Source organism: Mustela putorius, unplaced genomic scaffold, assembly GCF_011764305.1.
Source record: "Mustela putorius furo isolate JIRA1106 unplaced genomic scaffold, ASM1176430v1.1 tig00000179_pilon_pilon_pilon, whole genome shotgun sequence".
Taxonomy (NCBI): domain Eukaryota; kingdom Metazoa; phylum Chordata; class Mammalia; order Carnivora; family Mustelidae; genus Mustela; species Mustela putorius.
Genome location: NW_025421305.1, coordinates 846,850 through 863,270, shown reverse-complemented (window position 1 = coordinate 863,270; position 16,421 = coordinate 846,850). Strand labels below are relative to the sequence as shown.

At 34.0% G+C, this 16,421-nt stretch overlaps 1 protein-coding gene across 5 annotated transcripts in view; it reads left to right on the top strand.

The window, feature by feature from the left end:
- Positions 1–16,421, top strand: part of TDRD3 (tudor domain containing 3) — a 164,663-nt gene that overhangs the window by 131,934 nt on the left and 16,308 nt on the right. For 3 of the 5 annotated variants that reach the window (XM_045076599.1, XM_045076598.1, XM_045076602.1), the window contains exon 13: positions 8,663–8,748. The exons of the other annotated variants lie outside the window; for them this stretch is intronic. In XM_045076599.1, coding sequence (XP_044932534.1) covers positions 8,663–8,748 — 86 coding nt within the window. The remainder of the gene's footprint in view (positions 1–8,662; positions 8,749–16,421) is intronic. 5 annotated transcript variants of the gene reach the window in all.

Here is a 16,421-nt window from a genome sequence, read left to right as displayed (position 1 = left end):
AGTTAATATTTTTCTTATAAAGTTTAGGAGTTATTCACCTTTGCTCTGTAGACTAAATACTTATTTTCCCTTTCCATTTGGATACATCTTTTTATTTCCAGAACATAATCAATGATGATATTTTAGATGGTGAAAATGTATGCTCTGATTATGATTAAATATTTTATTTCCTCCAAAATGATTCAGTAAACTTTTTGGTAAGTCATCCTTGATTTTTTTGTGTTCTAGCTAGATTTCACCTGGTTCTTTTAGCTGTCATTAAATATTACCTTTTAAATTTAGTGTCTTTATTATAATGAGCTCTCTAAATATCCCACATAGTGTGGGGTTTATGACTTTTCTTAACTGGATGAATGCTCTCACTTTTTTCCCCCAATGTTCTTTAAACATTATACGATTTTCCTTATTTTTCCAAAGTAGATGAAGCATTAGTGAGTTTCATATTATTTGTAAAATTATATAGGAAAAAAAGTGCATTATTTTCTATTTCTGATGACTGTATGAGAAAACATTAGGGAGCAGAGCAAATTGTTATTTGTGTTTCCTGCAGGCCCTTTCCAAATTGGTTCCTTTTAACTCTAAAGCCTATACCGGGAAACCAGTAAAAAGATGCCACAGGCAATTTGGAATTACTGTAAAATACCCTGGCGCTGCTGCTGAGACAAACCTTTTGTGTTTTTAGAGTGTAGTTGCTTCTGAATTGCTTTCCTAACCCTGGAGAGACACTTGTCAGGTCTTGATTTTCCAAGTATTTTTATGACCTGGGTTCTGTGGAGGCTTTTATATCCCAAGAAATGTTTTTGAACTTGGCTGGCTTCTAAACTTTTTTTTATAAATTCACAGTACTTCTTAATATCAGGAAAAGATCTGGTTCAGCTATTATTTCAACAATAATTGTGATCATGTAGATAATGCTTAGTTCTTAAGGCCTTAACACCATCTTAGGCAGTAATTTTAGACAGATGGATTGTTACTGCCTTTTAGATGATCATCCTATTTTAAATGTTTTTCTGTTTTCATCTGTTCAACAAATATTCATTGTACATCTATTAGGTGCTGCGTTACTCTAGGTGATGGATATGTTAGTGCACAAAACACACAAAAATCCGTGTGCACCGCACAAAGTTAGAAGAAAGTTATAGTTCCAGTTACATGAAACAAATATCTTATGAGGGTCTTTTTTATTTCTTCTTGAAGCTTTAAGATAAAATACAAGTGGAAAAAATCTTGTTTACTGAAGTTGTAATTTAAATAATGTTTAGGTCTTTATTCCACCTTAGTTTAAATATAAAATTAATGTGGAAGAAAAAAGTATGACTTAATGATTTTTTTCTATTTTAAAAGTTCTTATCTATTTAAAAAGTAAAATTTGTTTTTAGGAGGGTTTGGGTTCTGTTTTTTTAAAGAATTATGATATATATATATATTTTTCAGTTTTAGTATACTTTACAAAAGAAGCTATCTCAGGTTTTACTTTTGAAGTAACTTTGTACAAATATTTTATAATGACATCCTTGGAGCACATTTGAAAGTTACCTTTTTAAATTCAAATGATGTTCATAAAAAACTATAAATTATTCTATCACTAATAAAAATATTAAAAAGAAATATATAATCAAAAAAGCCCTAACCTATTTAATGAGGAAGGAGATTGTGAGTTATGATACATAAATTAATGAGTTAAAATAGATCCTAAATGTATTAGAACAAGGTCATGTTAGTAATTTTAATGATGTAGTGATAAAGTTAGGCTATAGCTAGTTTGTATTTGATATCAAAAGATCATAATAGATATTAAAAAGAGGACAATTGTTATAGAAATCATTAACTTCAAAGGAAAATTAGAATTATATAACAGTGAGGTTCTGCTAATTAGTATCCAATAAAAAGTACAAGCACGTATTTGATCGTAGTCCAGAAGTTTTTCATTCTTGCTAATAATTCTTAAATAAATTAGTGGGTATAATTTACCATACTTAAATTTCTGCACTAAAAGCATAAGTTGATTAAGGTCACTGAAACACTGAAATACATGTTTTTCCACCAGACCTATCTCGGGAAATTTTCCCTTCAAACATTGTCATATGGGCAGAACTCATTGTGTTCTGTTTTGTTTTGTTGTGGTGTAAACAGAATTAATCAGAATGAAACTGTACAGCTAGCTTAGCCCCATTTAAGAACATAATTTTCAAATCACAGGTGATGGAATTTGGGGATTCCATGCAATATCTTCAAGTTTTAATTTAATAAAGTTTGGTTGTATTTGATAGCCTTTATTTCTTCATCAGTGACCCAACCTTTCACAATTCCCACTGGAGGTAGTAGAATATGCAATACTTCACTGGAGATATGAAAGCTGCTCACATAGAGGGAAAGATTATTCATTCATAAATGTGTGCCATATGCATAGATATGTCCACTTAATACTGTTGGTTTCTACCCCCTGAAGCCCATATTTCATTTGTGACAACCAGACCTAACAGATTATTATGAAAACACTGATATCTAGTTTTGACCCTGCTCTATTATTCAATGGAGACATTTTATTTCACCATTTAAATGAATACTAAGAGAATAATACTCTAGCTAATAATTTTAAGAGCCTGTACAAAAAGTACTGTTTGAATTTTGCTATTGATAACTTAATATATTGTGATCTACTCAAAGGAACTATATATATCAAAGCACCTTTAAAAGATTTCTGGGTAATCTGAGTTGTTCTTTATTGAGCAATGAATGTACAGGTTATATTATTATTTCATGTTACTTTTTCCAAAGGTGAAATAACTTCCAAAGTGAAGTAACATGTCAGGATATTACTGAAGATGTGCTGTCTGTCTTTTTAAAGTAACTATAGTTATACTATGATTTTGTTTCTAACTTTAATTGTAATTCATAAAACAACCCAAGCCTTAAATTATTTGAATATTAACATTAAGAATCAAGTTAGCATAACTGAAAAATCTGCAACATTTTCTTTTTGTATAAGTGCATGCCAATAGATAATAGGTTAATCTTTTCTTTTCTAAGTCTCAGCTTTATTAATAGCAACCTAAAGTGTGGAACCCTGAATTATGATGTTGGTTAATTAGGAATTGAATCCATGATGCTTTAGATTTATGCTGGGTATTATATGATTTGCTTTTTCCTTCAAAGTAGTCATAAGGAGACATCATGGGTGAGACCTTTAGCTGAAGGGTGCTGGGATTGTCAGGTGAAGTATTTTTCCTTTGACTTTTTTGATTAAGTAGGCTCTAAGTAGGCTCAAGCCTTGCTTTCTTCCAAGTGTAAATTTTTGTTTTTTCATTTACTTTACTTACCAGGGCTTTTAAAACTGTAATTTCAAACTGCACTGAATTTTACCATTCCTTTGCATACAATGCAAAAGACTTGCTAATATACTCACTGCACAGGAAATAAAATAGTAAAATAAATGAATTTGAGGAATATTTTTGTTTCGTTTTATTTCTCTGTTTCCAAATATGTCACCTTTCCATTGGGCATGTACCTTGACTAGACACTCATGTCAGTGTATTTTAAAGATTTTTATAAATCTGAAGGGGCATTCTTGAATTTTAAAAATGCACTCAGTTCTATTGTAGTTTCAAGTAAATTTCTGACCCTCTTCCATCTGCACCTAAAAAAACAGAAAAAGAATATTGCTCATTGTGCCACAGACTTCATTCACTTTCAGATGGAGCCCACGCAGCACATCTCCTCTGAAGTCAGTGATTGTGAACCCTGATGGTGACTGGCTACAAGGGGACTTAGGATACATATTTGACTGCATACCATAGTCAGTTGTCAGTTGTTGATTCTCTTTGTTAATTTTACATGGTCATCTTGTGTCTCTACTTAACACTGTTTTTCTATATTCTTAACTTTGGCCATCTCATTTATTAGTTGTATCTCTGCTTTCACTCTATTTCCAAAACAGCCTTATATCCTCTTGGCTTTTTTTTTTTTTTTTTAACCTTTAGAAGAAGGTGGTATCTTTTGATGTCTGTGGACTACCCTTCCTCCTGAGCTTAATTTTCTGAACTTTACTGGACATGTACTATTTATTCTAGAATCATGAACAATAGGCTTCACTATCACATCTCTAGGAAAGAGTAGAGTTGATCTGTCTCCTTGAGTGAAATACTCAAGTGTTATAGAGCTTCCAATTCTTTTAAACTTGAGAACTACTAGCAACAGTTTTACACCTTGGCTTGATATAACTCCCTTAGCAACCTGTTATTGACTGAGAGCCCCATTCAGAAGGGAAAGGAAGTACTACAACAGTGAGTACATTTTATTTGCCTTAAAAAGAAACCCATATAGTTTATTAAGAGTAAACATAATTGGAGGTGCCTCAGTGGCTCAGTCATTAAGCATCTGCCTCAGGGCTCAGGTCATGGTCCCGGAGTGCTGGGATGGAACCCACATTGGGCTCTCTGCTAAGCGGGAAACCTGCTTCTCCCTCTCCCACTCCCCCTGCTTGTGTTCCCTCTCTCGCTAAAATCTTAAAAAAAAAAAAAAAGAGTAAACATAATTGAAGAGGCTCTAGTTAAGCAACTTAAACCACGAAAAGAATACAAAAGTCACTAATTTTGTGTGTATATTTTTTAATGTCTAGATCACTTAGCTCAGGATTTTCTGAAGTGTGTTCCGCTTTCTGGTTAAAGGAAAATGCTGGGTTAAGGAAAATTAAGTTTGGTTTTTTTATTATGGGACTTATTAAGACAATATGTATTTTATTTTGTTTTGTTTTGTTTTCCATTTGTTTAGGTCTTCTATAATTTCCTTCCTCAGTGATTTGTAGTTATCCTGCAACCTTGCTAAATCGCTTATTAGATCTATGAGCTTATGTTAATTAGCTTTGAATGCTTTTATTTTTTATTATTTTTATTTAGAAATTACTGTTTAACATTCATACCAGTGATATGTCTTTTAATCTCTAAGAGAGAGATTAAATAATAGCTTCACAAACCTATTTGCTCATGGAATTCTGTGGGGGTTTGTTTGTTTGTTTTTTTTTTAACCTGTGACAGAAAGTCTATGGGATATATTTTGGAAAAGATCTTAACTATCTTGTTACTTTCCTTCTAGTTTCAAATTTCCCAGCTTTAAAATAGGATGAAGATTTATGTTTAAATATATTGTTTTAGATGTTCCAAACGTCTTATTAGTAACATAATATTCAATTTTGTGTTACAAATAGAGACTAAATATATAAAAGACAATTTTATCCTCAAATATGTTTTTAGATTCTTAACTTTTCTTTGAATAGAGGACAGAATATATTCCTGAAATTTTAGGTCCCTTCTAAATACTCGTGTCATTAGTAATAGTATTTTATTACATAAAAATAAAATTAAGATCTTGTGTTACGGGACGCCTGGGTGGCTCAGTTGGTTAAGCAGCTGCCTTCGGCTCAGGTCATGATCCCAACTTCCTGGGATCGAGTCCCACATCGGGCTCCTTGCTCGGCAGGGAGCCTGCTTCTCCCTCTGTCTCTGCCTGCCATTCTGTCTGCCTGTGCTCGCTCTCTCTCCCCTCTCTCTCTCTGATAAATAAATAAAATCTTTAAAAAAAAAAAAAAGATCTTGTGTTACAAATACGTAACTCACTGGTCTTTTAATTTTATATTAGCTTAACTCTGATTCTGGAAACGTCTATTTATTAACTTTTAGAAATTGTCATTTGTGAAGACTACCATTATAGCTTTATAATATTGCTGTCCTTCTCTATAATTTTCATCTGATAACCCACATGATATTTACATGTTCCAGCAATAATGCATTTTCACCATTTACTTGGGTTTTGTATTTGTTATTCTCCAATAAACTAGTCTAAGGCAAAATGTGAAATCCCTTTTTTTGTTAAGATGACATTTCAAAAGAAAGTGTCAAAGCAGGTTAATTCCACTGGGTAAGTGAACATTCTTAAGTGAAGGAGAATCCTAAAAGACTAAAAATTCTATTTTGTTTCAACATTTATATTGCTTTTTTTGCTAATATGCTGGTATGTCCTAAAGCTTTTCAATAATATTGTTTTAATTAGTTAAAAGCTTGTTAAAAACTTCCTAGAAAATAAGCAGCCTCTTATATTTTACTGCTCTTGATCTTCTGTTCTTGTTTTCCTGGTACCAGCAATTAAGTGAGATGAATTGATCATCTTGGATATAATTCCAGGGCTCACCTGAGTGATCTGGAGGGACAAAAATTCTAATTTATTTTTAAATTCTTATTTTAAGAAACCTGCCCTTTTCAGGTACTTATAATTATAAGCAAGGGCAGAATTTATGGCTGGGCAATAGCTAGTGGGAATGCATAGGAACTCTATAAATAAGGGATAGATACATACTGTCTGTACCAGGTCTTTTAGAGCTTGAAGGGATTAGAGCTTTTAGTGAGCACATGAAGTGGCCTGATAACTAAAACAGTGGAAGGAGGTCAGAAATTATGTGTTGAATGATTTATGTAGTTCTGGTGGTCACCTTTATTACTGAAGAGTCCTTCGTCAGACATCAAATCCAAGTGTAACAGTTTAATAGGATAGTTTTTCAATAAATATTCTCTGATTCTTTTTGTAGCAAAGCTATTTTGGACAACAGATTGCCCTATATACCCAAGGATTAAAAAGATATAAGAGAAGTAGAAGATATATATTTCTTTCCTTTCAGAAGCCACCTAATAAATATTAATAAGGCCTCCATCAGACTGAGATTGTTCCAGTCTGGGAACCATTGTTGGCATGGTTCTTGATTACAGTTTTGTTATGCACATTAAAAGAATAGGATAATGAGAAGGAAGTAAGTTGGGAAAGCTAACACTGACTTTCTAAAACTAGTATTAACTTTATAATGACCTCTTACTGGCATTTTTATCTTGCCTGAAGTATGCTCATTTCCCCCCAGATCATGTGATTAAGAAATTAGGGTAAGTCCTTTTGGTCGTGCTTAACTTATTATACAAAGTAAGATATTAGGATAAGATATGAACTTATTATACAAAGTATAATTCTGTTTCTGTATGGTTCAAATTTTAAAATGTATGGATTTGTGTTCTTTTTTTTAATGTTGATAACCACTTTTAGTACTATTTAATGAATGATCTGAGAGAATATAATGATCCTTTATCTTGAAGAGCCTTATGTAAATAAGGCTGAAAATAACATGGAAAAAGTACCTTTTTTTACCTCATAAAATGATCAGAGAATACAAATATTATTATTATTATTATTATTATTATTATTATTATTAGGAATTCCTGAACTTGACCATGAGTATGTAAAACAATTAGATTTTTTAAATATGGAATTGAAGTCTTAAAGCGAGGGGAAAAAGGGAGGCATATCAAGAGTTTGAGAGTGTTAGTACTTATTCAGAATTTTTTGTTTATTCTAGGTAAGCATTTTTTTTCTCTTCTGTTTTGTTCCCCTTCTCTTCTTTTCTTCTTCCTCCTTATCCAGACTCCTCCTCCTTGTCCTCTTCCTTTTTTGTTTTTATTTAAAATATTTGCCTTTTTATTAATCTTAAAGGTTTCACGTGGCTTTTAACTATTATATTAGGTTGGGTATGTTCCATCTCAGACAAGACTGATCCTCAAATGAAGTCTGGTTGCATAGGGCATCTTTTCAAGTTTAAAAAGCCTCTAAAAGCTTTGGCCACAAATAAACTGATATTGCTGGTTGATCTTTCATAATCCCTGATTATAATTGATGCTTATTTAACATCTAGCCCTACTGATAGTAGTTCTCATAAATGCAAAGACTGTTAGGGACTGAGATGTACTGGAAATGGTAAAAAGTTGTTATCAAATCAATGTGCCCAGTTGATTTAAATTGTATCCTTGCATTCTTAGGAAATAAGCAAAGAAGAGAAAAATTTCTCACTGAATGTGTTTAAAATGTATTAGAAATGTAAGTAATTGAGATCAGAAATTAAAATATATAATTCCCTAAGAAAAATTAAGGAACTATTCAAGAAATTGGAGACTGAAAACTCTAAATTTTGTCATAGAAAATTAATTATAAAAGACTACATTAGGAACATGTTAGATATAATTTAGAAATGAACATAAGACTTACATCTCAAGAAAATGATACACTTTCCTATTAATTTGTTGAAAATACTTAAAATTGGCTATAAAAAGACTGAATATTCTGTCCATTCTAATGATTTTAATTGCTTTAGTTAAAATAATCACTGATCATTAAGGTAAACCAAAATAGCTGTAGAGTAGTTTAAATGTAGAACTAGTATCTTGGTTCTTAGATATTTTTCAAAATAATATTTATAATGGTATAATTTGAAAGGTATGACTGAAACTGCTAAACAGAAAATTTTAAACATACTGCTTTAAATAATTTCACTTATAAAAATAAGTTTTGCTTTCTGAAATGAGATTTACTATACTTTGAGATTCCAGTAAATTTCACATCAGTGGCAAAGTACTGCCAAAATTACTTCTGACATCATTTACTACTTACTGCCATTCTTGAGTCCAAGGCTGAGATACATTTTCAGATTTCTGTGTGCTATATCCTGAGAGAATTTGATAAAAAGGGGTCACTGCAAGAGTTAAATGTCTGCTCTGCTTGGCCTTTAAAAGAAGGGGAGAGGGCAAGGCTGGTCTTGGGCAAATTACTTCCACCTCCCTTTCTGCCCCTGCTTCAGCTCCAGGGGAGCTGGAAATGCACAGGAGGAATCAGAAGACCTGGGTCGAGTCCCGGCTCTGCCACTTACTACCTATGTGACTTTGGGTAAGTTACTTAATATCTCTGGGTCTCAGTTTCAGTACAGGGTTGTTCTGAGGATTAAGTAGTGTGGTCAATGGTAATGGGCTTTGTAAACTCCCAAGGTGTATGGAAACATACATTTCTATTATCAAAAGCTTGGCCTTCTTCCCTATTTTTCTGTAGTATACTGTCCTCAGCTATGTTATTTTTTAAGTAACCTCAAAATGATTTAATTCGTTTGGCTTCTCACTACATCCTCTCCATATTGGAATTCTTATTCCTGTCCTCTGCATGCTTCAGACTAAAGTATTCTAAGAACCTAAAATCAGTCTAGTTAAATTAATTTCACAGTGAGGTGTGGGTTACTGTTACCCCTTCTTACCCTTCACGCACCTAACTTTCTCTAATTTTCCCAGAATTATGTGCTTAGAAACATCAAGAATCTAATGCATGGGCATTCAGACAGTGTTTGGCAGAGGCAAGTCCTTTAAATCCTGTTACCCAGATCCCACCTGCATAATTTAATAAGGTGGATTGGGAAAATAGGAATATGTTGAGCCTCTGGTCCTTTCTTTTTCTCTATGGGAAAGGAAATGGAAATAATTCAGGATTTAAAAGTTCTTCAGAAGTCTTGCTGAAAACCTAGATCCTTAGCTTGAGGAATAATCATAGAAAGGAGACAAGAGATTTAATGGGCATTTCTTTGGTCAGCTCTTTGACTTACATCTGACTGGGCCTCGTCTTTGCTTGTCAATAAAGTAAGTTCTAGTCTACCTTCAGCCAGACTATGTTTATAGTGCCTGTGATCTTTACTTAGTGCTTGGTTTATAGAGGCTTTGTTGAGCTAAGGAAGAAAGAGAACTTGCCTTCTGGGTCACATCTGGTTCCAGATCAAGGGATCTTTATGGGGGCCTAAAAAAACCCTTATATCCCCCCTTGGTCCAGCCCTCCCTAAATCTAAGAATGCTTGATCTGGCTATGTGTAAATAATAGTAATAATAGCCACTTACATGAACTGCTTGCCATTAATGCCTAATTATCATGGAGCACAATAACAGTTAATCATGCCATGATTAAATTAACTTAAACATTTTTATTTTATTTTATTTTTATGGCCTTGAACTGTTGACTTATGCTCAATATGGTTTCTTGCTGAAGTAGCAGTGTCATCTTTCATAACTAAAAATTAGAAATATTGAACTCTAGTAGTATTCAAATGAAAATTGAAACAGTTAAGTACAGTGTTAAATGCATGAGTGAATGGGAAAAAATTAGATAATTCTCATACTGGCAAGGATGCAGTGATGTGAGTACTTTTATACATGGGTGATGGCAGTGTAAATTGATGTGATCCTTCTGATTTTTTCCCAAACCTTAAAAGTGTTCATACCCTTTAAACCAATAATCCCACAGTTGTTGATATCTCCTAGGGAAAGAGCAAAGGAAATAAACTAATTGCTAAGAGATAATAATTGCAACATTGTTGCCTAAATGCCTAACAATAAGAGAATGGTAAAATAAGTGATCTTCCATCTGCTGGATGAAATATTTTACAGCTGTGGTGAAAGATCATTATGAAGGCTGTAATATTAATGGAAATATTTATGATGAGTGAATAAAAGCAATGTATAGATTTGAATGAGAATATACTCAAGGTGAAGTGGTTTAGTGTAGTAGAAGTATGTATACTCTAAGTGTGTGTATACATACATTTTTTTTTCAATTTTATACACTTTCTGTAATTTTGAGTTACATTTTTTATTGGAAAAAGTAAAACCAAGCAAAATAAAAATAACAAGAAGAAAGTTGATCATAATTAGGGAGTTTTAGTCTTAAAAAAATGCCAAAAATTTACAAAAAGGATCTGAAAATATAAGAGGAAAAAAATAAGATAAAACATCACCTTTCAGTTTTAATTTTTCCTTTGCTTTCAGTGAGGTTAACAGCAACATGATTATGGTTTTTCGTGATAAAATACCAATAGCCTTAAACTTGTTCCTATCTATCATTAGTAAATGAAATACTCCCACAACTAAACCAATAGTGTTACCTATACAGTGTTATCACCTACTTTCACTCTATACATACAATCTATTTCCCAATTCCTTGCAAAATTCTCCCTTAATTATACTGTTTCCAAAATTCTTACACATCTGAGAATTTAGTCTCAGTGCTTTAAAATACAGAGCAAAATACATTTCTCATATGAAATGTTTCTTTAATTTGTACTTCCCTACCATGCATAGTTTCAGGAATACGTTACTATTTTGTTTAACTCTTTGTCCCTGTTTTAGTATTGATATATTATAGAAATATTAAGTATAAAGTGAAATTTTTATATTTGAGGTTCTCCTGTTATCATTTCAAATATTTATCAGTCTATTCCAAACATTGTTTTTTCAAGCACTTATTATGTGGCTTTACCTCTCCACCCAGAACAGTGCTGGGTACATGTCCTTAGAATGATTATGTGCTAGAGAACAGAAATGCATAGATGAGCAGTCTCTGCTCTCAAGAAGTCCCGGACTAGCAGAGGAGCCCAGGAAGTAAGCCAGCATCTGTTTATATGAGCAGAGCACAGAGTTACTTAACTCAGTCTGGAACTGACTCATGGAGGTACAAGGCCCTCCCTGATCATCCGATTATAAAACAGCAGTGTGCCATCACACAAATTCTCTAGCCCCTTTGCCCTGCTTTATTTTCTGCATATCTTGCTCCGGCCTCCAACCCCTAGGTTAAATCCGTTTGAGAACAGGTACCTTGTCTCAGCTTAATACTTCAGCATTCAGAACAGTACCTGGAAAATAAGGTACCCTCAGTAAATATTTGTTATATTTGTTATTTCTGGATAACTGAAGTTTAATGTGAGTCTTGAAAGTCTTGAAGAGTAGTTAGCACTTAGCTTGGGAAAAAGGGGAGGAAAGTAAGAAAAGGATGAAGTCAGGAAATTCTAGAGGGCACAGTAGAGCAAGGTACATTGGCCACAGAACAGGTCTATGTATTAATGTCAGTAGATGAGGCTGAAAAGGCACGTGGGGCCAAAGTGAAGAGGAAGGTGGGTTATGGTAAGAAGCTGGAATTTTACCCTCAGAATAGGGACTGCTGAAAGAGTGTGAGCGGAGAGTGTCATAATGTGATCTTTGCTGTAAGAGATTATTGCCCTGGGGCACCTGGGTGGCTCAGTCAATTAAGCATCTGCCTTCAGCTCAGGTCATGATCTCAGGGTTCTAGGATCGAGCCCCGCAATCACATCGGGCTCCCTGCTCAATGGAGAATCTGCTTCTCCCTCTCCCTCTCCTTCCCCACCGCCCACCCACCGCTCTCTCTCTCTCTCTCAAATAAATAAAATATTAGAGAGAGATTATTGCCCTAGTCTAGAAAATGGGTTTCAGTGAAAGCAGAGAGTGTGGAGACTAGTTATTTATTACAATAGTTAAGGCAAGAGGTGAGGACCCTGGGAGTCATCAGAATTTAGGCGAAAATAAAGAGTATGGGTGAGATTGCCTAGAGAAAATGTGCAAAAAGAGAAAGACAAGGACTGGGGTCAGACTCCTGGGGAATTTCATAGTTAAGCCATGGGAAGGGACACTGAGAAAGTGTAGCCAGGAGGACAGCAGGAATGGGTTCTGAATACATAATATCTAGTGCTGGAAACATCAGGAAAGAGAAGAACGGGAAAGGACCTGTTGGATTTGGCTATCAGTAGGTGACTGGTAGCTGTAGAATGCATTTCCAGTGGAATGATGCATGTGTATCGCAACTTACGGCTTTTTGAGAATGAGTGGGAAATAAGGAAATGACGTGTAGGCTACTTTTAAGATCTTGGTTGTGAAGAAAAGCATAGAGGATGAGAATAAAGAGTAAAAGAACTCAGGGTAAAAACCCAAGCCTGTTTACATCAAAGGCACAGCAAAGCAAAGAGAGAAGGAGAGGTTGTAATAATAGGAGTAAAGATTTTTTCAAAACCCAGGCCATGATAAGAAAGTGGGGCACACTCACATGTGACTTTGGGTATTTGAGGAACACTAGGGAGAGGAGGAGAGAGAAGTAAGTATAGATGTGGTGAGGTTAAATTGTTGGGTTTCAGAGAAGGAAGCTGGATAATTCTAATGAGCTCTCTTCTCTGTGAAGTAAAAGCAGGTTATCAGTTGAAAATAATGAGGTCAAGAATTGGAAAGGAATTTTGAAGAATGAAATAAATATTTAGAAACTGCCCAGGAACATGGCAGAGGGAGTTGATCAAGATGTATTTTTACAGCAAAAAGTTTAACCCTTAGTAAAAATCATGTGTAAAGCATACTATGACAGTTCACTCTCAGTTTCTAGTCTTTTAGTAGCTACTAGAGAAGTTTAAATGGATATACAAATGAGAACTTTCCATGTTTATTAAGCAGAAGCTAATAGTTAACCCCTAGCCAGTTTTCGGTAGAGGTCCTCACTAGGAATCTGATATTTGAAAGTCTGCATAAACATAATGACTATATTATTGCTCTACGACTTCAGCGAAATTCAGTATTGGAAAATGCTCTGGGAAGGTGGGCATTTATGCATAAACCGTTAACATTAATATAATCCTAGGACTATTACCAAGGTTTCAGGCTTCTTGAACTCATCTTCATGCCAGGTAGTAATGTATTAAAATAGATAAAAATGTTAAGTAGGTACTTGAACATTCTAAGATGTGTATGTGTGTGTATGTGTGTGTGTACACATGGAAACACATGAAAGATGTCAGTGTTTAAAAAGCTGTGATAGTTCTAAATTTTTCATTTAGAGAACAAAATAAGGTAGAACATAAAAGAAAAAAAACCATTTAATCTCATGAGACCTCATTTATCTGTGATCTATCCATCTATTCCTGAGACCTATTCATGGAGAGAGATTTTCCTACCACCAACACAGTTTTAAATGAGGACTTTTTTTTAATGCTCTTCATAATTTTTGCATGACACTTATAAAGAATTGTCCCCTACTAGCTATGAAAATATAAAACAAAATCTAAATAAGAAACTAGGTAATCCTGTTAAGAACATATGCTCTTCATGATTATAGAGTCAACTTATCAACTACCATGGAATATTCTTTTTCTGGCATTGAAGGGGATGGCTCATCATTGACATGCCACACCACACTATTGATGAAGTTTTTAAAAAGAGCCTGAACAATATATAGACTCTCCCAGATTCCAGAGAGCACTTAGAAAAATAGTGTCTCGAGGGGGGCAAATCATGAGAGCCTCAAATATAGGGAACAAACAGGGTTGTTGGAGGGGAGTTGTGTGGGGGGATGGGGTAACTGGGTGATGGGCATTAAGGAGGGCACGTAATGTAATGAGCCTGGGTGTTATATGCAACTGCTGAATCACTAAATTCTATCCCCAAAACTAATACTACACTATATGTGAACTATCTTGCATTTAAATAAAATCTTGAAAGAAAAAAAAAAAAAAAAAAATAGTGTCAAAGTTTGTGTTGTTGAATGTGATAACACTCAGAGAAACATAACAATATTGTGAAGTTTATCAAATTATGAAATTAAAGAATATCCCTTGTTTAAAATATATTATAGCTCTAAGGTCTTAGGTAAAGACCAGAGTAACGGTCTGACCATTGACGGTCAAGTATACAACAGAATGATTTGTGTTCACCTAAGCTTCTGAGGATAAATATCTTGGAACAGGTAATAGTTTGTATTGGTACATTTTACTGCTTTATTATACTTTCCTTCTTAGGAGTCATGTTCTCTGGGGAGTTAATGCTCCTTGTCCATAGATACCAAGATGGGGAACATTAACTTGGATGAATTTTGTAAAGACAATTACTATATTTGGTAAGCTAGTAAGATTTGCCCCAGTAAAGATGATTGCCTCTGGGTTCTGTCTTCGTTGGAAGAAAAATGAACATATTGCTAATTGACCAGATTTCTTAGCCTCTCTTTTATCTCACATTGGTTATTAATACCAATAACTTAAAAATCACTTTGGAAATGTAAAGTGCCACCTAAAGGCTCATTTAGCATTGGGTGTTAGGTTTTCAACCTCTGTAATTCACTAGGATAATAACAATCAAATCGCTTGACTCAAACCAGTGGGAAAAAAAACTTTGTTTTTATGTGACATTATAAAGAATAGAGCTTTACATTTGTGAAGTAGCAATAATAGTGCACTTTATTGAACACTTAATTTTGCAGCAGATGTTATTCTAAGCTCTTTACTTATATTAATTCATTTAAAGTATAGTAGCTGTTTACGGAGAGTATAGCCATCTCAGGGCCGTTTGTTCCCTCAATTGAGCCCTGCAGAGTAGCTAGCATTATGGATAATTTATTCTACAGCAAGAAAGGTAGCACCTAAATGTTATTATACCTACTTTATAAATTTCATGATGTGTTTAAAATGCAAGTGAGGTGGAAAACACTTGATCTGGATCTATTTCTATAAGCCTCCAAGAGTTTCCCATGATCAATCTAATTCTCTCCTTCAGCATCCACTGGGATGTGTGGAAAGAGAAACATAACCTGGACAAGACATATAATTCTTTTTTAACCTCACTTTTTTCTCCTCCTCTGAAAAATAGCCATAAAAATATGCAATTTTATAGAGTTGCTGAGAAGTTCATAGTAGCTGCTCAATAAACATTTTATTCAGTCATTGAATAATTGAAATGCCTGGCACATAGATTCTTAATTAATGTTGATTCCACTTCTTTAGTTTTCTTTCAAGACTTTGGTAAGAGCAGCTTCCCTTATTGTCCATCTTTTCAAAGTGATGTTTGCTGACCCTGGATTGCCACCAGCAGCTGCTGATTGGAACTTTCAAACCAAGAGTTGGGCATGCATCCCAAATTCTCTCTCTTGGAAGGAAACCCAAACTGCTTCTTTGCACCAACTTTTTCTTTGAGTTAACTCTTTTTCTCTCTCTTATATTTCATTTAAAAATTTTCTTTTCAATTACAGTGTATGTTACTCGTATAATGGATTTCTATATTAGGATTCTTAAAATGCAGGCCTAAAATAAAAATCCATAAATCTTTTTTTAAAGTATACTAGTTTTTCCCACAAAATGAAAGAACTGTGTTCCTTTAAGCTAATAGTATTGCCTGCAAAGTTATAAAAATTCCCATCGTTTTCTTCAGGCGAAATCATTTTTCTTCACACTTTTGAAGTCCTGTGTTTGTAACAGCCTTCATAAACTGGTGCCTTCCGTCCTAGTTCTGACACAAAGCTGTTCAGCCCATCCTGCTGTCAGTGTACCTGCTGCTTGACATTGACAGGATTCTTGTCGAAACCAGGGATTGCATAAATTAGTGTTTAACCCTGGACAGGCTTTTCTCCTCATTTCAATTCAGCTTTTAAAAGACTGTCACATCCTTATTCATAGATAATGAAGGTAGACTTTGACTATCATCATACACTTTCTACTTTCAGAGTTTATAAACTATTAAGAATATGTAAACTTTCCTAGTCTTACTGATTTTTCACTAAGACTTAATTAGTAATCCTCAGTTTTACAAAGTCCTGTACAATAAGGACATCATCATTGATTGTCTCCTGTCCTTTTTCTTCTAGTCCAGTAGGATCTGCTTGCCTTACTTTTTATTTTAATACATTATGTGTGGGGTTGGGTTGGGGAGAGAAGAGGGAAGGAGTTTTAAGTTGCATAAAGTAGTTACACTTTAAATAATCTGGGTGAATTTAGA